The 25,377-nt window shown below is 55.6% G+C and overlaps 1 protein-coding gene and 1 long non-coding RNA gene across 4 annotated transcripts in view; one reads left to right on the top strand and one right to left on the bottom strand.

Annotated features, from left to right (window-relative positions):
• Window positions 1-20,488, bottom strand: part of LOC142600795 (uncharacterized) — a 41,435-nt gene extending 20,947 nt beyond the window's left edge. The window contains exon 1 of one of the 3 annotated variants that reach the window (XR_012834356.1): window positions 20,365-20,488. This is a non-coding gene — a long non-coding RNA (uncharacterized LOC142600795). Of the gene's footprint in view, window positions 1-11,818; window positions 11,988-18,593; window positions 18,826-20,364 lie in introns of those variants that run through there. The other 2 variants (XR_012834354.1, XR_012834355.1) reach the window with 2 other exon arrangements.
• DLX6 (distal-less homeobox 6) lies at window positions 12,935-17,435 on the top strand. The gene is made up of 3 exons (XM_075747148.1): window positions 12,935-13,784; window positions 14,728-14,921; window positions 16,702-17,435. The coding sequence occupies exons 1-3, from the start codon at window positions 13,424-13,426 to the stop codon at window positions 16,951-16,953; spliced, it is 807 nt and encodes a 268-aa protein (XP_075603263.1). The 5' UTR covers window positions 12,935-13,423; the 3' UTR covers window positions 16,954-17,435.
• Window positions 20,489-25,377: the final 4,889 nt, after the last annotated feature.

Raw genomic sequence — 25,377 nt, 5'->3', positions numbered from 1 at the left:
TCTCTGTCCTGCTTGTTTCTTTTCCGCCTCCAGAATTTTCTTCCTTGCAGAAGGGAACTTCATCCAGCAAAGTGCCACTTTGAAATACATCATGCTTGAAGCCAACGTGCTAATTATAGATTAATAAGAAGTAAAACTCGGTTGAAATGACATAGTGAAAAAAAAAAATCCAGGCTGATCAAATTTAGAATGTCATCAAATATATTATGGTGGCTTAAAATCCTACGTTGAAGAGGACGCTGCGTAATCTTCTGAACCCCATGACTCACTGGCACTAGCTTTCGCTCAGAGAAATGAAGTTAGGATTCATTTAAAGTTATTTTGTGGTAACTGGGCTCTCAGACTTCTGAGAGTTTTTACAGCGCCAGTCAAGGTATGCCCAACATTTCCAGCCTGACACAGCAGCAGCCTGCAGACGGAACAAGTAAATGAAATGGAAGTGTTTAACAGGCTTCACACGTTTCATTTATTTGGATTTGAACTGAGGAGCTGAGCTGAGCCTTGAATCACCAGCGAAGGAAGAGCATAATTACTTGTCATTATATTCATTCCGATTTATAAATAATGTTTCTGGCTTTATTTTATTCAATGCTTGATTTAAAAATAATGATTAAAAATTAGCCCTTGGGCTACGTGCTGGATTATAGCCAGATGCGTTATTACTTCTCCTTGGGACTCCGGAAATATCTAAATGGACTGGGAGGGAAAATGAAGATTTCCCACTCAATTAGTTATGATGGAAGGACAGTGCTATGGCTTAAGCGTTTCAGATTTTAATTGTTCTGAAACGACGAGGTGTTTCACCAGAATCGACTCGTAAACGTTGGGAGAAATCACCCTTGCCGAAAGGTGCGTGTCTTTGGTATCCTCTGCGCCTCGCACACGGAGGAACGCACAGCCCTGCGTTTCTGCGTCTGTCTGTATGTACACACACACGTAAGGGAATCGTAGGTGGCTGCATATCTGCACACACACGTAAATTTCTCTAATATGTTTATATGTTCGGTGGCTGGAACAGCAGCAAAATAAGCGTTCCCTGATTTAGAGCACTTCCCAGGTACTGCAAACACTGATGAACCAAAATCCTTATGTAGAAAATGAATAGTTCCCTCACACATACACACACACCCCCAAAAAAAAAGAGAAAGGAAGAAAAAGAGAGAGAAAAAGGAGAGGAAAGGGGAACTCGATTTATTCTCATTTGTTTATCTCTAGATTTTTCCCCCTTTCTGCAAATTCATTTGAATAGCTTTCAAGCTGCAAAATGGAAATGTGGCTCCTGCCCTCTATTTCAGCAGCAGCGTCCTGGCAACAGAGCAATTTTCTATCATCAAGGATAAATGGCATCGAACAGAACATTCTGATAAAAAAGAAAAAAAGCTTTAGCCCAAGAAGCCCATGATTGCTGCCCTTCCTGTCTGTCATCCCTTTACAAAATCCTCTCCTCCAAACCTGAGCTGCATGCTGTCAGAGCTAATAATGTCTTCTAAAGAAAAGGGGAAGAAACAGCATTCATGCACAATGTTCCCATTTATTACACAGAGTGCTTATTTAAAAATTGCAAATATCTTTGTTTGGTTCACTGCAAATTAAAACCAAGATGTAGGAAGTTACACGATGCAACAATTATTCATGTCACAGCAGAGCATCAAACCCTCGTATCTTGCTTTTCTATTGGTTAATATGTGTGTTTGTGTGCGTGTGCGTGTGCATGCGTTGTGTGTATGTGTGTAACGCAGGGAATATCCCTTGTTGTGAAAATAAAAACCACTTCAGGTAAGTCTGTGTTTTGTTGTTTTAGAGCAAGGGGGGAGGAAAAAAGTCATTACCGATACGCAGTAGGAAGAGGCTGGGCATGTGCTGTCTTTGCGGTTCCGCAGGGGGTTAAGCCCCAGGACCCACAAGAAGCCTGTCAGGGGAGGCTGCGCTGGGAATGGGGTGCTTCGCTGGGGTCGCGGGGCTCTGTCGGTGCACCCCGTGCCGGAACCGCCGCTGGGCTTCGGCTCCTCGCCCCGGCAACACGGGGGCGAACACGCTGCCAGCGCTCGCGCGTCCCCGGTGGGTGCCAGCGCCGGGGAGCTGACGCTGTCTGGCTATGGAAAGACCCTCGATAATAAATGAAACTGCAGGAATCCCGATGTGGGATATTTTGGGGAAGGGGGGGGGGGAATTACAGTGTATGGAGCTGTGGCGAGAACCCCCCCGCCCGCCGTGCTCAAGGACCAGGGACAGCATGGCAGTAAGAGGCGGACACACCGTGAGGTGACACAGGCCCCGCGGGGAGAGGCAGGGGGCGGCAGGACCCGCCACGGCCCGAGCGGCGGGGAGGCAGCACTGGCCCTCTCCCGCGTACCCGACGGGCTAGGAGAGGAGGGAAGGAGCGAGGGCCGCCGCTAACACTCCGCACCCCGGCACCTGCGCCGGTTGGCGGACGGGAACGGCCCGACTGGGAGGGTTACAAATAATCCGTCGAGGGGGGATGACTTCATAGGGTGCTTCATCGTTTCGGGGCTTTGCTCAGCGTGAAGACGTAACGCCTCGGCGGGCAGGCTGCAGGCCGGGGATCGGGCGGGCGGCGGAGGGCCCCGAAGCGCGGGGGGCTGGAAGCACCGTGCCCCCCGAGCGGGCACAGCCAGCCGCGGGGTACCCCGAGGCGCTTCGCCCCCGCCCGCCGCAGATACCCCTCGCGCGCGGCCGTTAGGGCCGTTGAGGCCCATCGCCGCGCGCATGCCCCGCGCCGCTGTCACGTGCCGCGCGGGCGGCGGTAACGGCCATGAGGAGAGGCCGCCGGGCCTCTGCCGAGCAGCCGCCTCTGCGCCAACCCGCGCTGCGGGAAGCGGGCGCAAGAGGAGGCAGGGCCCCCAGGGGAGACCGTCGGACGAGTCCCGGCACACGGCCCGGCCGCGCTGCCCGGTGCGAAGGGAGGGGACCCGGCCCCGAAGCGCCCGGTGGCGGCAGGGTGGGCGGGTTTCCCCTCCCGAGAGGGGTATCCGGCCGGAGCCCTGGGCATCGCCTTCAGAGGGTGGCTGTGGGCTCCCCGGGGTCTCCCATGCCGCTGCCCGTGCCCTCGACGTGCACACGGGGCCAGGGGCACGCCGCTCCGGACGCCGCACCCGCAGCTCTGCTTCCCTCGGGGAAGCCACTCGCGGTGGTCTCTTCGCCGGGTATGGCCAAGCAGCCCTCCAGAAACAAACACCAAAGACCCCAAAAGAGCCCATTTAAGAAGCCGGGGTCGGGTCTCATGCCGCGGGCCTTGATTTTCCTCCTTGTCTTTTTCTCTCAAACGTGGGCTACAATACCTCCGGCTCTTGCTTTGCACGGTGTAAGAGGAACAACAATCAGTCCCGACTCGGTTAGCCTTTGAAGTTTAGATCAGTGTCCCGAGAACTTGTCTAAAACTTATTTTATCCACGGGTCGCTGGCCACCTGGCGAAAAGAAGCCCGAAGACACTAAGTATGAATAATTTTCCTCATTTTTTAATCCAGATAGGTGCATATATAAAATGAGGCGAAGCCTTTAAAGTTTATTTTAAATGCGGCGAGGTCCATGAAAGACTTCTTGCCCTATTCTAGCTGAGGGCTGCAGGCAGACCATTTGATTTATTTTTATTTTTCAAAAGAATGGAGAAAGTCGTCCGATTAGCAGTGGTAGTATTATAATCTTCATTCTTAAACCTTGAAAGACCCTTGTAAACAATCGGCTCCTTCTCCCAGCCCGGTTCCCACCGCCGCTTAGTAATGACTAGAAGATTAATGAGGCTTTTTTAGCAACACCTGTCTTTTTAAGCTGTCGACACAACCAATTAATACTTTTAATTACCGCTACAAGGAAACTAACCAGAACCTTTCTGATTTGATTTAGCCGCTGAATTTTATCCCCTCTGAAACGGAGCAGCCCCAATGCGAGGCAGGGCAGCCGGAGGGGGGGGCCTGGTGTTTCTGCGCGTTTATTTTGCCTCGGGCGGGGGGGGGGTGTGTATTTGTTTGGAGGGAAAATTTGTTTTCGGTTTATTTCTCTTCGCTTCCCCCCCCCCCCCCCCCCCGCGCCTTTGGAAGTATTTTGCCATCCCTTTCGAGAAGAAGAAAATAAAAGCGCTTGCTGACAGGACCCCGGAGCGCACAAGTCCCCCGGCTCCCCGAAAAGCAGCCTCCCGCACCGGCGGCCCCGGGGACGGCGGGGGAAAGGCTGAAGGGAGCAAGCTACCGCTTGCACAAAAGTTACCATAGGGAGAATTAGTGCAGGGGGAGCCCGATCCGACTCGCACCGAGTTCAGGGCAGTTTTTACGAGTTATTTCAACGAAAGAGCGAGTTCGCCGCCGGTGGAGCCGGGAACGACCGGGGGCAGGCGGCACCCGAGCCCCGCAGACCGTGGGACGGCTCCGCGCTCACCTCGGGGCTGGGCTGTTCCCTCCCTGCACCCTCATTGCCGCGGGGATCCCTGATCGCCATTTGAATAATCGAACAGCCGAGCAGGAGATGAGGCAAAAACTTGAACAGAAAGTGTGTTTTCTGTTCAAACGGCACGGGTGCGATCAAAAGTTCAGAGGCGCCCGTGAATGGTGCCGGTAGGGTGCCACCCCCTCTTCTCCAAAGATCCCCTTTCAGCCGTAGGGTGTGTGGGACTGCCTACCCGCTCCCAGGCACAGCCCGAAGTGCTAGGAAATGGGGCTGCCGAGGAAATCCCCCCGACCTTCTCTTAGGGGGATCGCAAAAGGACGTGATCAAACCTTGCCCCACGCACGTGTTTCCCAAGGCGACGTGCAGTGGGCAGCAGCGTGCGGAAATGAAGCGGGAGCACCCAGCTCGGGATGCTTAACCCCGGCCCATCTTCGGTGGGCTTCCCCCCCCAGCCCCAGCTACAGCATGTACATTGCTGGGAGTTCCTCCGATCGCAAGACGGGAGCTGGGAAGCAGCAAGCGGTGGTCTTTAAGTTAAACAGACACCTCTCCCCCTGGTAAAACCCCCCGTGCTGTTCCTTGTCTGCTCTCCTTTGTGTTATCTCTCATGCTGCCCAGGCCTCGCAGAGTTATGCCGTAAAGGCGATGTCCCACATTAAAACAATATGAATTCGCGGTCGGATCCTGAATATGAATGAGGTATGTGGTCGTATGACTGCTTTTAAGCTGTACTTCTCCGAATATGGCTTTAATTAAATGTCTTCCGGCTCTAAAAGATTACATGTTGTGCAAAATATATCCTAGCATGAAATTTACTTCCACGATACGAAATTAGGTTACTTATAAATGTCTTCATTTAAAAAAGAAAATCGCTTCTCCTCGTTCTGGTTTCTGTTTTGTTGAAGAGAGAGCTCCAACGAGGAAAGAGGGTTGGGATAATATATTTATAGAGGCACGTGTAACAAAACCTGCCAGAAGCGGAGTGGGCGAGAGCTGCTCGCTCAAATTCAGACAATTCACAAAACCGGCAAGTTAATCCAGATCTGATTTGTTTCAGATCCAGCTGTCAGAACCCCGGGATACCTCCCGCGTCTCATGCTGCAGATACCTCATGTGCTCCTACCGCCTCCTCCACTCCGTCCCTTCCTCCTGCGTTGATTCCCTGCGAAGGATGCTCGGGGGGGAGGGGGGGGGAGGAAGAGAGAGGGGTCAGGGCAAACAGGTGGAGAAAGGTAACGATCTCCACTCGCGAAAAATGAAAATAATTCTTGACGGAGTGGAGGTGGAGGATAGCGTCGTGGTGAGCAGTTAATCGGGCATAGCAGTTTCACTCCGCCAGTGAAATCGCGCTCGGTGTCAAGAGCTTTCCCGCTCCGGACGGTGGATGCATGCGGAATTCACGTTCCTGGGGGCGATGCTCTGTTTGCCTGTTTCTTTTTACGCCCTCGGATACGGGACCTCGCCTAGCTGAGTTTCTATAGAGAGATCAGATAATGGATCCCTCCGGATTACCTTTCTAAATTAACTTTTAGATTTGTTTTTATAGTCCGTTGAGACCCTGACAAAAGAGGCTGTAGCTAGATATAGATACGAGATAAACACATAAGGCAATCTCATTACACGGGAATGAGTGAAGAACTCTCCTTGCAATCTACTCTAGATAACGAGGCTGCCTGAAGAAACAAGTAAAGCCGAGATATTTACTTCTTTTCCTATTAAATAAACCTCAATAACTGCATTGACTTTGCGCAGTGTTTACTACATTTCCATTCAATGCTTGGGTAAATGCATCCCTAAAGGTAGAGTAAATAATTGCACTGATCTCAACAAGGGAAATGTGTAGGCATTTGAAGTGTACTAAAAATAAACGAAGGCGAAACAGACTGAAGAGAGGGGACATCGCGCTCGTTCGCCGCAATTAAAGCCTCTGCTTTCGCTCGCCGGAATCCGAGGCTTCCCGAGCGCAGCCGGGGTGACACGTTCCCGGCGGGTGTCACCGGGACAGGACCCGAGCGGCCGTGGGGAGGCGGGGAGCCGCGGCTCGACCCGGCGGGGCCGGGCTCGGGAGGGCTCGGCGCGGCGCTTGGCTCCGGAGAGAAACTGGCCGCTACCGCAGGAGAAATTGCAGCCTCTCCGCTGACTTGAAAGAGCCTCGAGTTTCCATCCGCCTCTGAGCCCTTCCAAGATGGGCACTTAAGAGCGGTGTTTTTTTGTTTTTGTTTTAATTGGATGGCGTCTTCTTCTTCTGCCAGAAGAAGGGTGGTTTTTTTTTTTTTAAATTGTTGTTGTTTTTTCTTTCATTTGAAAAGAAAACAAAACAACAAAAGTCTCCGCTAAAACCAACATCTCTATTTCAGCAGCACCCGAGCAGGCGGGGACGCCTGCCAAGTAAAAGCCTCACAGGCGGAGGTCTGCAAAACTACGGCTGCGTTCGGGGAGGCTCCCCCTGACCCACGGAGGGGAAGGTCCCCCCACGCCGCTCCCACGTAAGGCTCCCAGCGGATGGGCGAAGGAGGCAAATCCACACGGCTCAGACTCCTTACGGGGATCCCGCATGCCGGGGCTAGGTTCGCCGTGAGGGCAGAGCGGGAGAGAGCTGTCCCCGAGGTTTCGGTAAGGAGGTGTGGATGCACACCTGGCCAGGTGCGGGGAGAGGCGGGCGGCCAGGCCCCTCCGCGGGGAGCCCGTCCCACAGCCGGGCAGCCGCTCGCCTGAAGCCTAATTCCATTTTACAGCAGATATCCAGCCCCCCACCCCCCATCAGGGAAAACAACCAACGACAACAACACGACAAAACATTAAACAAAAAGCCCCAGCCCCCGACCCTCTGCAGAGCCACACATTGAATGAATCTGGCTGTAAGGTTTTAATTACAGCGAAGGCTTCTCTACAAATCTGTACAAGAGACAGTGGCTGGTTCCCTCTGGATCTTTCCCCTTCTGACTCCTATTATTTTGACCCACGCTACAAAATAGAGAGCGGCGTGTGTGATCCATCTGCGAGGCTGGGCTGGGGTTTACCCCCCCCCCCCCCGCCTCCCTGCCACTTCCTTCACACTCGCGGTATGGAAAGCCATTGACGCCTGCCTGTCTGTTATAATGTTAGTGGGTTGAAATCCAGAGGAGCCTCCGCTCCGCTCTTGCTCTCGCATTGGCAGCGCTCAAATTCCCCAGTCTCTCCTTAAAATAGCTCGCTTCCAGCTTGAGGAGGTGACCTCCTTTTGCGGGAACCTTTGCTCACCACTCAGCTGCTATTAAGACGATGGCAATATGACATGCTGGCAGAAAGAAAGGAGCCATGTGTTTTGGGGTAAACAGGCTTGAGAGACCGGGGGGAAAAAACGCCATCGGCAGATGTAAGGCGAGATAGCTGGTTGTAGCCTCTCTGGGAGCTGTAAATAACGCGGGCAGAGCCGCGCTGCCAGGGCAGGACGGCGGCTACCGAGCCGTGCCGGGCAGCCGCCTTACACACCCGCGCCGTGTGGCCGCGGACACCCGCGGAGCGCCACGGCCGCGCGGGGCGGGGGCGCAAGTTCGGCGGCGGCCGAAGCCGGGCTCCAGCCGGGGAGAGTCCCGTGCCTCTGCGGAGGGAGCCTCTCCGCAAAAATGCATCCGGAGCGGATCGCCGCCAGCGGGAATATTCTCCGGCTTTCCACTTCTCTCGAGATTTTCCCACCACCACCACTCTGCAGGAGACCCCCACTCTCTCCCGAGTGCCTTTCGATTGCTTTGTGCATTCCGTTCTGTCGCTTAAAAAACCAGGGTATCCCGCACTAACCTTTGCCTCCCCCGCCCCTCCCCCACTCCCCCCCCCCCCAGCATTTCTCTGCCCCTTTAAAAAATCCTATTGCAAGATCCGCTTCATGCATGTACATGGGCTTCCCGAGGGAAAACACAAGCACTAACATAATTCCTGAAATGAGCTTCTCTCGGACTTTCCCAGCCACACTGGTCGGGGTGGGACAGAAAACACGCTCCGGGACTCTGGTGTGAATTGGGGAGGGGGGATATATAGTCCGGGAGAGCAGCCGTCAGCCCCTGCGCACTCTTTTTGCGGGCAGGAACCCCCCAACGAGAGCACCTTGGGGGGGGGGGGGGCCTCGCCTGATGAACGCCACCAGCTATCACACACCCCCCAACAAACCAACAAACAAGCAAAGCAACCCCAAGGAGGGACTCCGCTCGCAGAGCCCACCCGGGCAAACACCAGAGCAGGACTTCCCGGGCAGGAGGGGATGAGAGACGGAACGGGAATGTTTGTTTTCCCCTGTTGTTATTGTTGAACGCATGAATGAATGAATGAATGAATGGAACAGAAGGTGCTCGAAGGCATATAGGAAGCCTCTGGCCGCTTATATTAACTTCCTATTATACCCTAAAAATAGAACCCCGTTTCCTGTTGTTCGTCAGCTCCTTCTAACTGTTGTGTCTGTTGTGTGACATCTTTCGACTCCCAAATGTGACTTTAAACCACGCGCACACGCTTCGGTCTTTTGCAAGTACTACCCGCAAACATCATTAAAGCGACGCGGTTTAAGGTGACACGAAGTCACCCAGTCCTGGGGCACAGAGAGCCCGGTGCGAGGTGTCACGCTTTCCGCCCGTCACCGCGGCAGCGGAGCGGGGGAGCACCGGGGGGGGGGGGGGGGGGGGAAGGCACTCAGCCAGACTGGGGGAGGAGAGGGACTGGCCCTACTCCCGCTCGGGGTGCAGAGGCCTCCCTGCCCTCCAGGCGAGCGAGGGTGACTTACGGTGCGCACCCCCAGGGAAGATTAAACCGGGGGGGGTGAGGGGAAGAGAAGCGCGGCCGGGGATGCGCGGGCAGAGCGCGGTGTTGTGCGCGGTCCGGAGCGGGCAGGGCGCGGAGCAAGGCGCAGGACGCATCCCTATCACCCTCGGCCAGGGCTGCAGCCTTCCTCTCGGGTCTGGCCGCGGAAGGAGCGGAGAAGCCAGGCGGGGGGGTCGCAGGCAATGAGCTCCTGCTGCCTTTCCCCGTGGGACGACGGGTGCTCCCAAGCGGCGGTGCGGCTGTCACCACGGGGCAGTCCCCAGCCGCCCCTGAGTCTCACCTTGCCCCAGCCAGCCCGGCTCCCGGCCCGCCCTGCGCCGCGCAGCTCCCGGGGAGCTTGGTCGAGGCCAGGCAGCTCCTCCCGTGGGCTCCCGCCCCCGCTGCTCCGCGCCCCACTCGTGACTGCTGCCTGCTCGCTTTCGGAGGCGCTTCAGTGCGAAGGGACAAGGAGGTGCGGGGTGTCCACACCCCTCCCTCCCTGTTCATGAGTCACCCACCGTGGAAATGAGCACCCCACTACTCCGGTGCGTCCAGAGCTATTGATTCAGGTCTAATTTCCTCAGAAGGAGGCCGGTAACGGAGCTCGGCTGCACGCAAGCCGGAGCGGGGGAGGGCCGCTGCCCGACAGCACGGGTTCCCGGCGGGCAGGGACCTATCAGCCGCCCCGGCACCCCCCGCCCCGCCGCCGGAGCGTGGGCCCGGGGCCTGCCTGCCCTCGGAGAAGAAATACCCCTGCAGCTGCTACCCCCCCAGGGCACGGCTCGGGCCCTTATTGCTTCCCCTCCTCCCGCCCCGGGCCCCTTTACCCTCCGCCCCCCGGTGCGGGTAACGGGAGGGGACCAGGGCGGCGGGGCAACGGTGCGTGGGGCAGCTCCGTCGGGCAGGCAGCGGACCCGTGCCGAGCCGTGCCGTTATAAACCGTGCCGTGCCATGCCATGCCATGCCGAGCCGTGCCGCGCAGTCCGGCCCCGCCACCCGCCGTGCCCCGGCCCCGCCGCGCTCCCCCTCCCCGCAGGCGCGGATCTTTCGTGCCAGAGGCCACGGGGAAAAGGGGGATGGGGGCGAGAAAAAGAAAAGAAAACAATAAATATTGACAAGCAGCGTGCCTCTCTGCAGCCGAGTCATTAACATCGACCAATCACCGGCAGCTCCATACCGAGAGATTTGCCTAATTAAATTGGGGAAAATTATCGGTGTGAGGCTGGATGGAGTCAACTGTCCTGACGACAGACGAGGATGTCTGAGCACAGCGGGGAAGAGCAACGCCGGGTGCCCACCGCTTCCCTGGCGCCCACCGACGGCTCGGCGGGGGCTCCCGCACCCCCGCGGCACCGCCGCTCCCCCCGGCCCGCACCCGGAGCCTGTCCCGCGGGTGCGACACCCGCTCGCCCCGCCGTAAGTTCGTCCGTCAGCGAGACTGAGCGAGGGATGCACATGTAACTCCGTGTGCTGCCTATCGAAGGGAGCAGCTCCTGAAGACTCTCCCTGCCTTTTCGTCTTCTCCTTTTTGTTTCGCGTTGCCCGACTCAGACGCCTTATTCCCCTCGCTAAGGCGGCATCTAGGTATTAATTCAAACCGGTCTCCTCTCCTGCCCAACTTTCCTCCATTCCCGGGTTAACATCCATTATGCGGCAGGAATTAGATCGAAATAAGAAAGCACCGTGTTGCAAACACTCCCCAGCCCATTTTCTGACACCTTTTGTTATGCATGCTCTTGCTGCTGGAGAAAATGCTAGTATGTGCACCTGCGGAAAAAACGCCTTCATGATGTTAACAGCAAGCTGGAGGGTATAAAGCAATAAAACTGCCAAATGTACCTGTTCCTATTGAGTACATTACCTACACCCATGAATAAAGAGTCCCAGTAGGAATTGTTTCCCTTCTCTTCCCCTTGCTCTATATTTTTATTCATTGTAGATTTGTAAACGCCTGGATCGGGTTACCCTTTCGCGTGTTAAAGTGGAACTCTTGTTAAAAGCGGGAGAACAAGGCAAGACACTTACAACTGCATTCAGAGTTACTGAACCGACTCCAAGGGCTCAAGAAGTGAAACAACGATGGGGGAGTGGGTAAGGGGGCACGAAACATCCCAGCCGCCCGGGAAAAAAACCCACACACGCACCCCGTGCCCCCCTGAAATAAAGCAGCTGAACTATAAGCGCCGAGAGACGATGGGTTATGCCCTGCCACCGATCGAGCATCGCATCCCCCCACCCCCCCATGACGGTGCGGTATGCAAACAGGGGGCTCGCATCCCCCAACTTCCCAGAGCTAACGGGCAGTGGAGAAACAAAACCCAAAAAAATAAATGAAGAAAGGAAGAAAAAAAGATCCCAGAAAGAAAAATAAAAACCCTCTAAGTATTCCCAAAAGCGACGCGATTAAAAAAAAAAAAAATTTAAAAAATCTGTAAAATCTAGAAACCAATCCTCATGCAATGTCGCTGTGAGAGGCAGTGTCAGGACCTGTGCTCGGTCTGGGGATGTCTCTGGGCTGTGCGGGGTTTTGCAAGCGGCGGCTGCTGGTGCCGGTGTTGATTTTCAAAGCCCGAAGCCTCCAAGCCCGTTTCCCCATCTAGAGCAACTTTCGGATTTCTCTAGGCTTAGCGAGTTCCGCCGAGTCCTTCCTACCTCAGTACTCTCCGGTGGGGTCTGTCTCTGGAGTTCATGCTTAGCTGGACGCGAGGAGATTTAAGCGAGGGAAAGGGGAAAAAAAGAGAGAGGGAGTGAGAGAGAGAGAGGGGAGAGAGAGGAGAGGGGAGAGAGAGAGATCCTCCGCCGTGCTGGATCAAACTTAATGTCTTTCCCCAGTCCATCTTTGAAAGAGAAGTGGTAATACCACCTGGATGTTCGGATATAAATCCCCTTGCAAATAATAAATGGATTAATAATAACAAGGTATGAAGTTCTTTTTATAGAAAAAAGGAGAGAATTGAAACTAAATGCGGCAGTTAGACAACCATTTTGATAAGAGGATAATTGAGGCGACACTGGTGTATAATTAGAGGATAATTTATGCTATATCCACTTTTATTCCACCTCCCAAAATAAACCCAGTCCATAATCATTACAGGCAAATTGTTCTGAATTTTATAGCAGCAATTTGAACAAAGTACTGCAGTTAATCATGGGAGATTTTTGTGTATTCCTGATTAGAAGTCTAATTGCCTCCTTCCAGAAAGTAAAAATAACTGTAAAACGACTCTATTTTTATCATTAACAATGTTGACAATAAAATAAAATCAACTGGAATTGTAATCTAAAGACAAATTTAGGGCGCAGGCACTTTTTTTTTTCCTTGGGTCGTTTATATCCTAATCAAGCTTTTGCCAAAACCGCCAACCGCACGTAGCCATTTGCATATATTTGAAAGCGATTACGGGAGCTGCTGCCGTTGCTTTCAGCGGGGGCAAAATGCGCTGCGCGTCGCTTCGCCCCAGCGAAAATACCGCGCAAGGGGGGGGTGGTGGGGGGGGGGAGGAGGGGGTCATGTAGTGTGGGGATGCATGGGGGGTTTTTTGGGGGGGGGTGAGGGGGGATGGGGGCAGGCGCTCCCCTTTTCCCCACCCGCGCGCGGGGCGCGGAGCGCGCAAGGCGCGCTCCGCGCCCCGCGCGCGGGTGGGGAAAAAAGGGGGGGGGAAAGAAGGGGGGGCGGGCGCGGGCAGCGCGCGCTGCCGGCGCGGCGGGGCGGTGACGTCAGGGGGTTGAGTGACCAATGAGGGAGGCGCTGCCCTCCGGAGACGAACCATTCGACTTGTGCGCGTCCCTGCCCTTCAAGTCGAAGCGCCGGAGCCCCAACTTTCCCGGCTCCCCACCTTAAACCCCCCCCCCCCCCCACGCCCGGCCCGCCCCCCCTTCCCCTCCCCCCCCCCCCCAAAAAAAAAAAACCACCCCACGCGCCGGGGGGATGAAGGGAAACAGCGGCGTAAAAAAGCGCCGGGAGTAGCCCGCCCTCCCCCTCCACACACCCCGCACACCGCCCTCCCCTTCCTCCCCTCCCTCAGTGAACGAGGCCCCTCGCACAACGGCTCCTTGGAGAGGAGGGGGGGGGGGAAGAAAAAAAAAAAAAAAGGCGGAAAAAAAAAAAAAAAAAAAAAAGAAAAGAAATTAAATTAAATCACCGCCGCCTCTCCAGCGGTGCCGCGGCGGGTAAGGGGAGCGGCGGTGGCTGGGCAGAGAGGAGGCAGAGCGCGGGGGGCGAGCCGGGGAGCGCCGCGCTCTCCCTCCCAAACTTTGATGATGACCATGACTACGATGGCTGACGGGCTGGACGCGCAAGACTCCTCCAAATCCGCCTTCATGGAGTTCGGGCAGCAGCAGCCGCCGCCGCCGCAGCCGCCGCCGCCGCCCCACTCCCAGCAGAGCTCGCCGGCCATGGCCGGCGCCCACTACCCGCTGCACTGCCTGCACTCCGCCGCCGGCTCGCACCCGCACCACCAGCATCACCACCACAGCTCGCCCTACTCCGGCAGCGCCGGCTCCTACAACCACCGCTCGCTGGCCGCCTACCCCTACGTGAGCCACTCGCAGCACAGCCCTTACCTCCAGTCCTACCACAACAGCAGCGCGGCCAGCCAGACGCGGGCGGACGATGCAGGTGAGCCGGCACCGCTTCCCTAACCCGCTGCCAGCTTGTCCCCCCCCTACCCACCCCCCTCCATCCCCGGGCCTCTTCCCGGCCACCCCCGGGCATCTGTGTAACGACCCCCGCCGTTGCCCCCCGCTCCTGCCGAGGGAGATGCCGGCCGCGGGGTGCGCGGGGCGGCGAGGAGAGAAGGAGGGGTCGCTTGTTCCTGCGGCCGCTCCGCGGGCCTACTGCTCCGGTACCGGGCGGCGGGGCCGCCGCGCTCCCCCTGGCCGGCGACGGCTGCCGCCGGTACCGCGGCTCTGGGCACCGGCGCCTCCCCGCTCGCCCCGCGGCCGGCGGGCAGGGGGCTGCGCTCGGCGCTCCTTTGTTACGGCGGGACCGGTTTCAGGCAAAATTCCTGCTAACACCTGAGGAGTGAAAGTTTCCAGGCGAGCGGGTCGCATTCCGCTCGGGGGCCGTCTGATTTATGTATTTTTTTTTTTTCAGGGAGCCGCTCATTTGTACGTATTCATCCAGAGGGGTACGGAGGGGGGGGGGGGTAAAGGGGGGGGGGGGGGAAAGCATTGTTAAAAGTCTCGGACTGGTGGTTCACCGACCACCAAACTGGCGACGCAAAGTCAATTAGCTCGGTAAAACCTGGATGGTCCTGGAACCAGGCATCCCTTCACGAAGCCAGCGCTGCACTCTGTTATTATTATTATTATTTTTAATTATTTTTTTCCCGGGGGAAAGGCAGCGTGCCCACGATGTCCGGACAGCTGTTGTTCCTCCCGGTAGCTCCCAGGCAGCAGCGTGCCTTTCAGGAGCCGGAGCCTGTGTGTACGCGGTGGTGTTGAACCGGTGTCGGGGCAGGCTGCCGGGTTTTTAGAAGCCGTGGCAGCCAAAACCCCCCCCCCCCCCCCGTTAAATAGCTAAGGAGAGTGATGTTTCAGCTGTGTTGTTTTGCTTGCAGATCAGCAAAAAACCACGGTGATTGAAAACGGTGAAATCAGATTCAATGGAAAAGGGAAAAAGATTCGGAAGCCTCGAACCATTTACTCTAGTCTACAACTCCAGGCTTTAAATCACCGCTTTCAGCAGACTCAGTACCTGGCACTTCCAGAGAGAGCTGAACTGGCAGCTTCATTAGGACTTACCCAGACACAGGTAATTACTGGGAATCCCAAATCACTGAAATCCTGCGCGAGCAATAAAGGCCAAGCGAAGTACGATGCTCCCTAGGCGTTTTGGCCTCTGGACGGGAGCGGTAGAAAAGGTAACGCACACGGTCCCCCATCTATATGCGGCAGCGCTTATCTAACGCACGACGGGAGAGACCGCTCTACCGCAGAAGGAGCCGAATGCGCCCTTCCCTCCCTCAGCCGCCCGGCGAGCAAAAGCTCCTTTTTGATGCCGCACATACAATTTTAAAATTGCCTGTATTTTCGGATAATTCCAGCACCGAGTTGCAATTGCCCAGCTGTGGAAAGGAGAACAAAACAAAGGCAAGGAGTCGCTGGGCCTGAGGCAGAGCTAAAAGCAAGGCAAAGCTGCCTCGTAGCAACCTATAGGTAGAGAGGAAGCAGGAACACGTTAGGAAATACCTGTAAAATCAATAGTTAATTCATCATGGATGACTAACGCAAATGCAGTGGTTACCCTTGGGCAAAATGTACAAAAGGTGATAATAGATCTGAAGATCAAAGACAGCCGTGTACAAAATTATAGCAGGTTAAGCCATAGTTAAGTGTGGTTGGAGTAGCTGTGCCATTCTGCTAATTTAAGCTTGAAAGACACATGAAGCATTACAGGCTTCCCAGGCTGGGGTTTGCGGAGAAGTGCATGGATAGATGGGATCAATTCGGGTAAAATGTAATCATATGAATTTATGAGCTTAACAAATAAGTTCAGGATTTTGTCATTGTCATAGATAACAGTCGCTTCCAGCCAGCGATTTTTAAGTACTCGGCAAACATTAATCACGGGAATAGACCTGATGGTTTTACAAAGGGGATTTTAGTATCCTTAGCATGCATGCTCTGTCTCTCCTTTGCTGTCTCGCTTTCTCTCTCTCACGCATAGATTTAGGGGCCCGATCCTGAGCATGCAACTAGACAAGCATCCCTGCTCATGCCCTAACATTACATCTGAGAAGTTTGCAAGGTCAAATACACGTGGGAGTTGTTTTCTTTGTTTGTCTGATTTTAAGAAATATGTGTAGATGTATGCCTTTCATATATAGCATGCCTATAACAATTCTGATCTGCCAGGGTGGGCCCGATCCTTGCACATCTCAGGCTCCCTCCTCGGGAGTTCCGCTGGATTAGGAGCAGGATGAGACCTAAAGCAATCCTGACAGGCAATTACTCTCCGAGAGAAGAGAATTTTCCTTTCTTTAAAAATAACTTTAAGAATAAAGCCACAATCCTGGTTCTATTGTGCCTCCTCCCCCGTCACATCAGCAAGGACCGCTCGATCGTGCATGTTTTTGGATGCACGATTTCTCGTAAGATGCCCTTTGTCTATTGGCTCCTGTCTCCTGGCACAAAATCATATGATTGCCCGTGTTTGACAACAGTTTGCCCAAATGATCAAATGACCTCCAAAATTCTGAATGAGGCGTTAAAGCAGGAGAGCTCAGAACACGTACTCTGTTTCAGCTCGATCAATCTGGCCTGCCCGGGGAAAATAAGGTTCCAGGTTAAAACCTGCATCCCTCTCGCTTTCCAGCTCAGCTCTGCCTCTCCCATCCTCTCCATTTGCATCCAGAGCCCGAGAGCAGCACTAGCTGCTCCCCTCCTTCCCCTCTCCCCATCCCCAACCCCACACCCGACTGGCGTGGGCTCTCAGACATTCTCTAGAGCAAACCCACGGCCCCCGGGGTCTCCCCTGCCGTGCCCTGGGGGTGCTGACGGCAGCCTAATATCTGCTGCGTTTTGGTTTACAGGTGAAGATCTGGTTTCAGAACAAACGCTCCAAATTCAAGAAGCTGCTGAAGCAGGGCAGCAACCCCCACGAGAGCGACCCTCTGCCCGGCTCCGCCGCCCTCTCCCCTCGCTCTCCAGCTCTGCCTCCGGTCTGGGACGTTTCAGCTTCTGCCAAGGGAGTCAATATGCCTCCCAACAGCTACATGCCTGGCTATTCTCACTGGTATTCTTCTCCACATCAAGACACAATGCAGAGACCACAAATGATGTGAATTGTCCAAGAGAAATAATCTCCCAAGAACGCCTCGTCTCGACATGGCAAGAAGTTCCCCTGCTTTGCCAAGCCGTGCCAGCTAACAGGCTCTGTGTGAACTTGTAGATGCGGCAAAGAGACAGAGTGGCTTTATTTTATTTTATTTTTTTTAAGTAACCTCAGCGATTGATCTTGAACAGAAAGACACAATTTTCATTCTGGCGCACAGAAGACACTTCTCTTTAGGATATTTTCCTTTGGACTCCAAGGCACCAGCCTCTTTCTCTGTGGAGTATACGTCAAAACAAACTTTTTACAGACTTTGCCCACAAGAAGAACCTGAATCTACCATGGCAGCCGTTTTTACTTGTTTAATGAGCTAAAGACATTACATGATGAAAGAGAGACTAGTCAAAGCTCCTTCATTTTTATTCACCAAATCCGGATGGGGAAAAAAAAAATATAAAAGAGAGAAGAAGGGATTAAAAAAAAAGAAAGAAATGAAGAGGGGAAAAAAAAAAAGGAGAACTGGTTGAAGAAATGAAAATATACTGTAAGATTAGAACATTACCACGAAGCAAAACCTGCATGCTTTCTCAAAATGCAATGGGCTGCGGCTCAGAAGAAACCACCGTCTCTCCCGCGAAGAGCCCCCTCACCCGCACCCGCACACACCCGCACGCAGCCGGACAGACTCCCGGAGACGAGCAGGAAAGACAGAGCGAGGGATCCGCGGCAACCTCCCGCCGCCGCGGTCCGGGGAAGGAAGGTTCCGCGCTGCCCGACGGCAGTCTCCCCCACCGAGCGAGAGGGACCTTTCCCCCGAGCAACCTTTCTGTATATATTGTTGAATTTTAGTTGTACATATACTTTGTATGTTTTTGTCTTCTTTCATATATAGAGTAAAAGCCACAAAACGCCCGCTTGGCTCCTATTTCTCTCTGCCTTAGCGGATCCCCACCTGCCCCCCGAGTTCAGCCTAGGCAGCCGGACGCTGTCCCCCCGCTTGCCTGCACGCACAGACACCGCCACCTGAACATATATCGGCGAGCAAAGACAGAAAAGATTGGGGGGGGGGGGGGGGGGGAGGCGGGTGGTTTGTTTAGTTTTAAGGCTCCGACTAAGACAGGAGATATCGTAGACCGCAAAGATAAGCCTAGAAGAAGTTTCTAATAACCCGGCCATTTCTGCTGCGATTTCACTGCTCCGCTGCTCAGCTGAGCTGAGCTTTCTCGCCAAGGCAGAGCTCAGAGCCCTGCCTTTCTTCCCAAAGGTTGGAGACTCCAAATTATTAAGAAAGGAGGCGCCCTCCTTTGTTTTTAAAAGAGCAGACAATGCAAGCTGAGGAATGTTTTGCAAAGCCCTGAGAGGTGCCCAGGCACACAACACGCTGTCCAGCCAGCTCCAGCCTCACCAGCTTGTGGAAAGCACAGCAACTACTGACAATGAAAAGCCCTTTCCTCATCCAAGCTGGGTGCCCCATACTGCGAGAATTAATGGCTAGAGACCTGGGCATCCTTCAAATTATGAACCTTGAAACCACTGAGCCATTTATCAGAAGTCAATAGAGATCCTCAGAGTGCTCCATATAATGACAGCTACATACAGTCGTGCAAAAGGACAGTCACTATAATTAGACACAAAGCAAAGACTACTTACCAATATACCAGTTTTTTGGGGGGTGTTTTTTTGTTTTTTTTTGAGCAACTTCCACGCTCAGTCAGTCTTCAGAGTGGTTTAAAACCGATCAGTCTTGTCATTTTCTACCATTCGTATTGTTACATTAGGAAAAATGTTTTCTTTTCTTTTTTTCCCCTTCCCACTGTGAAACTTTGGGTTCAGAGCTCCCCAGGATCAATTCTGAACAAAGCCTCCAGCTGCAGTGCCATCCAATTTGAAGCAGACATTGGGGACAATTTAAGGTTTTTATCCACAAGAAGGTTTTTTTCCATTCTCTTAAATGCAGCCATAATTAGAGTAATTTTTCATGTAGCCCGCTGATTACAGCGTTTTTACCGTCAAAGATAATTACCTGTAATTTTCTTCCACTTTTAATACTAAAAAGCCATCTTTATTTAGATTCAGGAACAGGAAAGGCGAAACAAAAGAGGAAAATTATTCTGTTATTCATACACAAATTGCAGAGACGTAGGGCCTAAAATTGAAAATTAACCAAAATTATAATGCTGAAAAGAATGGAAGAGGCTTCAGAAGTACAGCTGGTAGTGGGGCTCACTGAATTATTCAAATGACACTGGAGAGAAAGCTACCATACATTTAAACCAACAGCATTTGTGTGTGTGTGTGTGTGTGTGTGTGCGCGAGTGTGTGCATCTCTCAGAAAACCCCGCTCTACACCTCCACAAGCCGGTCCCCGTGCGGGCTCACCCTCGCCCCCGCAGAAGGGCGGTGGATGCCCCCGTGAGCGAGTCTCGTAGGCCGGGGAGCCCGGCCCAGCCAAGCCGAGCCCAGCTGAGCCCAGCCTGGCGGGTCCCGGCCCCCACGGCCCCCGCAGCCGCCTTAACCCTTTCGCTGCAGCCCCCGAGTGGGAACGGCAGCGGGCGGGCCCGGGGGGTGGTAGAGGAGGCTTGCTGCTTCTCGTGGGCTTTCGGGGGGCTCGTCTTCGCCCGCACGCCTCGCCGCTGCCAGCGTGGGGGCCGGCACGGAAAGCCTCTCGGTGCGTCGTGCCCTCCTCCCCCACGAGTGATTTCTCAGGTAGGCTTAAAGAAAGCCCGGACAACAAGCAAGCAAGCAAGCAAACAAATAAATAAGAGTAAAAAAGCCCGACAGCTTAACAGAGTGGGAGAAGGTGCGAGAGGCAGGCCTTCCCGAGAGCGGGGTGGGAGCGAATGGCAGCGGCGGCAGCGCCGGCTCCCACTCGCGCGGCTGCCGCCCCGGGAGACTCTCGTGAAACAGCGTCATCTATGGATGGAGCGGCAGCAGCTCCCCACGCCAGCCGCCAGACCTCCCGCCGCCGGGCTGCCAGCGCCGGCTCCGCCACCGCCCGCCCGCCGCCGGGCTCCGCCGCCTCGGGGCCGCCGGGCTGGGCGCCGCGGAGAGCCGCGGAAAGGCGCGCTGTCGCCGCCCCGCTGCGGGGCCGGGCGGCCGGGGCTGGCCCAGAGGCTTGAGCGGTTTTTTCCGCCGGTCGCCGAGCCCCGCGCCGCCCCTCCGGGAGCCCTGGGGGGCCCCGGCGCCCCCGCCCCCCCCCCCAGCCCCCCGCCCCGCGCAGCCCGGCGCCCCCGGCAGCACCGGGGGGGGGGGGGGGGGGAAGGGGACGCGGAGCTGCCGAGGTCCGGCCCGGTGAGGGAAACCACCGGCGCAAGAGTGACCGCGACAGTGGGGGAACGAGCTAAGACGGAGCGTGCCTCGAAGGGGAAGGCGCGAAGCAGTCACGAACCGACCCCAAACCCAAGCGAGCCCCAAAACTTACCCCCTGTGAAAATCTGCTAAGCAAGGATCGGGGTCTAGAAATCTATACTGAACAGAAGCAGTGGAGAATATTTTTCTGAGTCTCAGGGCAGAAGCTCTTTCTCTATATTCTTGGTTGAGTGAGCACATCCAGGTGTGAAATTGTTTGCACACCCCAGCACCTCTTATATTGCCAGCAAAATTAGCTGTTATTACTGTCACTGTTTAGTGATGGTTAGCTTGATAAAAAAAACCTGCTGTAATCAAGACCTGGCGCATCTTTGCAAATTACAGATAATTGTAAACGTCCAGATTATGATAATAGCATCCTAATCCAGCCTGCAATATAATTATTACAGAGTGTTACATCTGAAACTGTCCAGTAGGGCTAATTCAGCCATTATTTAGACCCTATTTTTGCACTGCAAATGGGTTGCTGAGTTGAAAATGTACGATTGTAATTTCACGGGGCACTCAATGAGTAATGGTATAGGGAGAGAAAAATACAAAAGTGAAATGTGAACAGTAGCGATCAAATCAAACTCTGAAGGACAAAAGACTGTTTGATTCATAGGGAATGAGAAGAGCGGGAATTAAGAAAATAGCAAATCAGTGGTCTGCAGCGTTACGTGTCCAAATCTCAACGAGTGCGAGCCTGATGTGCAGGCAGGGGCTGATGCTTCTGGCTCCCGCCCGCATCAGTCCGCCTCTCGGCTCGGCTCTTCCCGGCAGTCTCGCCCCGGTACCCGAAGGATCCCCGGGCTCCCCACCCACCCCCCAAAAGCGGGCTTGCCCTTGTCGTGTGCCTCCTCTCAGGTGACTGAACGTCACTTTCGGGCAAGAAGCCTCGGGAGTCTCGTAACCGGGCGGGGGGTGGGGTGATGGGTGTGCGGGATGCGGGACGCCCGGGCCGGACGATCTCCGCGGGAGGCTGCGGACCCCGCGGCCCTTTGCGCTCCCGCATACCCGCTGGACCAGTCGTCAGGGGTCCTTAAGGAAATTATCACAGAACCGATTGTAATTGTAATTAATTAACCAAAAGAGCCTGGCTAACAGGACTACCTGCAGCTAGCGAGGTTAACTCATCGGGCTAGTTCGCTTTCGACTCCTGATTAGCTTTTATTAACCCTGGACACGAAATACACAAACCAGCTTCATTTTTAATGGGCCAAATCATCAAAGCGCGGTTGCTGCCCCGCCGGCAGGTACCGGCAGGGTCCGGGTGCGGGGGGCTGGGGGCAGCGCCCGGCGGGAGGGGTACCGTCCCCGGCCCTTGCTGGCCTCCCCCGTCCGCAGCCGCACCCGGCAGCCCGCAGCCTTCCTCTGCGCGCTTTTCTCCACGGGAATTAATAAAAATAACGCGAAGAAAGGGAAAGGAAAGCTCAGTGGATACCGCGAGGCGAAAGCCCTATAAAACGCGTTATATGGTGCATGTCGAGGAGACTGTAAAGCTTTCCTGGGATGGAGGGCCAGCTGCGCAGCCAGGCAGACCATGCCGCTGCAGAGCACGGAGCCAAGTCAGGATCCGGCCCGGCGAGGCTCGCTGATCCCTGCTGCAAAGCCCAGGCTGAGGTTTAGGCAACCTCTCCGGGACTGCCGAGGGGCAGGCAGCTGCGGGAGGAGTGAGAGGAGCCATCCCCAGGCTCCTCCTTGCCAAGTGCTGAATCAGTCGCAGCTTCTGGCCGGGCCCGGCTGCCCGGGCCCTCACCTAAAGGGAAATAAGGAGGCGAGGGAGGTTTTCCCGCGGCCTGGGAGGTCAAGTCCGTGGAAGGTGTTCATATAGACACCCGGGGCGTGGATATGTGTCGGGATTTATCGGGTCTGTATTCCTGGCAGATAAACCATTGTTTATCCTCCCAAATAGCGTGTAAATAGAGGCACCGCCGAGCAAAGAGCAGAAACATTTAATTGATGCAACACAGATTCTCCCTAAAAAAAAAAAAAAAAAAAAAAAGGAGAGAAATGGAGGCTTGATGTAAACTCCGCGGTTCCTATTTTCACGGCTCTTGTATAAGCTATAAAACAGGTTATTGCGTTACTGCAGGCAACTGCTCAAATGACTAAAAGCAAGAAGAGGGGCTTCTCTCTCCCCCCCCCCCCCGCCCCAACTTTCCTGAAGCAATAGATCTCCTTTCCGTAATCCACAACCGAACCACCTAAAGTCTGTCAGTCGCAAAATTGCGTGGTAGAAATCTTTAATCGATGCCACATGTGCGATGCAGGTTTGGGATACAGCGCTGCCTGCGGCGGAGCGGGCAGCGCCCGGGGGCCCGCGCAGGCAGCGCGAGCCGCAGGGGAACGAATTTATGGGGGGAGACCGAGGGGAGCGAGAGGGCGACAGAAATGCCTGACGAGCGGGCTGCCTTGACGCGGTGACAGGTTGGAGGGGGTGGGTATTTTATTCCCCGGGGAGGAGGGGGAGGGAAACCGAATCGCTTGGCGAGGAGGCAGCGCTCCCCCGGATGAAGGCTCTTCCCCACCGAGCGATGCGGAGATGCCCGGGCAGGGAGCAGCGGGGGCTCTTTGGGGGGACGGAAGAAGGTGTTCCCTCGGTGTCCGTAGCTGGGGGTTGGCGCGGGCAGTGAGCTGTGTGTGTCTGGGTGTGGGTGCTGTGGGTGTGCGCGTTGTGGGTGTGCGCCCCATCCGGGGGCGAGCGGGGGGGCGGGGGGGAGTGGTGGATCTGCTGTGGGTGGGAGAGCCCCGGGGGTGCAGGCAGTGTCAGGAGCTTTCGAGCTGGGGCTGCAGGCTGCTCTGTGTGTGTGTGTGTGTCTCTGTGTGTGTGTGTGTGTGTGTCAGGGCCTGTGGCTCAGCCCTGGAGCCGCTCGGCACCCACAGGAATGTGGCTCCTCTCGGCTCCCCGAGCTGCCCTGGCTCCACATGGAAGTGGCCGCCAGGAAAAGATAAGGGAGGGGAAGTGTGTGGTAGTAAAAAAAAAAAGGGGAAAAAAAAAAAAAAAAAAAGCCCCGAGCCAGCAATCCGCCGAGCCCAAACCCAGCGTCAGACAAAGGACAGTTCATCCCATCCCTTTCCCGGGGAGGCCCTGACGAGTCAGGCTCCCTCCGGCCGCCGCCAGAGCCTCGGGGGTGCGCCCGGGCGGGGAGAGAGGCGCCGGGGTGTGCCTGCCTGGGTGTACGGGGATGGGGCGGACAGGAGCATCCCCTCGGCCCAGGGCTCTCACGAAGGGGCGGGCAGCCGTCGACCCTGGGTGTGTATTTGGGCCGGGGCCACGGTGACGGGGAGCCCCGGCGAGGGGCATTTCCTAACCGGGTCTGGCTACCTTCTCCTGTGAAAAGGTGCCAGGCTCTCTCCGACCTGCCCAACACCACCCTGAGCTGGGAGGAGGAGAAATTAAGCAGGGGAGAGGGAGCGACGTGGAAACCAAGCCGAGCTGACTCGGCTGGTTCGGAGAGGGGACCAGTGCCAGAGCCCAGGCTGCCCGGCCAGCGCCAGCAGTGTGAATTCCCATCCCTGCCCGGCATCCTGCCTGCCGGCATCCCGCCTCCCCGGAGCTGTTCCTGCGCTGTCCGCCCGAGCCCTCCCGGCCCCTGCAGGTTACCGTAACCGAACAGCCCCGCGGCAGCTCCTCAAAGAAAAGGGTGGGTGGACCGACCTGGGAAATAGACTTCCACCTCTTGTGTCCAAGTCTTTCTGCAAAGGGAAGGGACCCCGGGGAGTGGAGAATCTCTTACTGCAGGTTGAAAAAATTATTAATGCTTGTCTAGAGGGAAACGAGGAAAAGAACGGAAGAAAATGAAAGGTCGGGGTTTTTTTTGTTGTGTGGTGATTTGTTTTTTTTTTTTTGCACAGGGTGGAACTTAGCAGAAGAGACAAAGCCGAGCTTTTCAGCAGTCGCGGAAAGCGCCTGAAATCTTGCAAGTGAAATCAGCAGGAGCCGGTCCCCAGAGCCACTGAGAGGACGCGGGGAGCGGCGGGGCAGCGGCGGCAGGGCGGCCCGCTAGCCAGCAGCGCCCGCCCGGCAGCGGGCACGGGTGGGCAGCCGGCGGCGGCCCCCGACGCCCTGTCTCCGGCACCCACGCACCCCTCCGCGGCGTGCAGGGAGCAGCTTTACCGAACAAACTGGTCTATTGTACTGCAAGCCATTTACCAACCCCCAAACCTGTTACAAAACAGCAACCCCGGGCTTCTTTCTTTGGGAAGAAGAACACGCACACTCACACACGCACTCACACTCACGCACACGCACAAAACATGGCAGGCAGGAGCGGAGGGAGAAGAAAGGAGGGGGAGGGCAGCGGGGAGGAAGACTAGAGACAGGTAAGTGCGCCGCAGGGCAGGAGCGTGCCTTTTCAGGCCTCCTCTCCCGGCCCTGCCAGCGCTCTGCCCGCCATCCTCGGGTGACAGGGGGTAATTTTTTAATCTCGGGGACCCTTCAAGCGACCCCTTTGTCACATGAATTGCTGCCGCCTTTCCCCACGTGGTCGTGAATTCTCGGGGCGGCTCCCTGCTCCCCCCCCCCGTGACAGCGGGGGAAAAGGTGGTGGTGGGGGGCCCGCGGGAACGTGTGCCGGCGTGGAGGCCCCTCGGGCCGGTTGCTGCCGGGGAAAACCCCGGGGTTTCTGCTGGGAGAGGGGCCCACGCTCAGTACGTGCCCCCACGCGGGTGCTCCGCGCCCGTGGGCATCGCTCCGGCCACCTTGCTGAAGCTGTGCCTCCATCCCCTCCCCGATGCACCGGGCAGCGCTAGTGATGGCTCTGCCGCCCGGCTTTCCCCCTAAATCGTGTAGATAGAGATAAAAAAAAGTACCTCCGTGAAGTCCCTTCTTCAGCCGGAGCCGCCGCAGGCTTTTACCAGGAGCAAGGGGAGCGGGGCCCTCATTTTATCCTTTTCTCATATTTAGTGGCTCCCTTTGACGGAAACGTAATTTGTATAATTAGCCGAGCGCACACGGGCGACTGATGGGCTGTGGAGTGTGCAGCTCTCGACGCTAATTGCTCTCAGGGAAGGATTCAGGGCGGCTTAAGGCGACAGATTGGCTTTCTAGCGTTAGGATGGGCAGCTTTCGCTTCAGCTTAAA

The sequence above is a fragment of the Balearica regulorum genome, chromosome 2, assembly GCF_011004875.1.
Source record: "Balearica regulorum gibbericeps isolate bBalReg1 chromosome 2, bBalReg1.pri, whole genome shotgun sequence".
NCBI lineage: Eukaryota > Metazoa > Chordata > Aves > Gruiformes > Gruidae > Balearica > Balearica regulorum.
The sequence above is the reverse complement of the archived record's forward strand: the minus strand, read 5'-3'. Positions and strand labels throughout refer to the sequence as shown.

Coding starts and splice junctions, on each gene's coding strand:
- DLX6 (XM_075747148.1), top strand. CDS start 13,424: ATGATGACCATGACTACGATGGCTGACGGGCTGGACGCGCAAGACTCC. Junction 13,785..14,727: donor GACGCGGGCGGACGATGCAG/GTGAGCCGGCAC, acceptor TTTTGCTTGCAG/ATCAGCAAAAAACCACGGTG. Junction 14,922..16,701: donor TAGGACTTACCCAGACACAG/GTAATTACTGGG, acceptor TTTGGTTTACAG/GTGAAGATCTGGTTTCAGAA.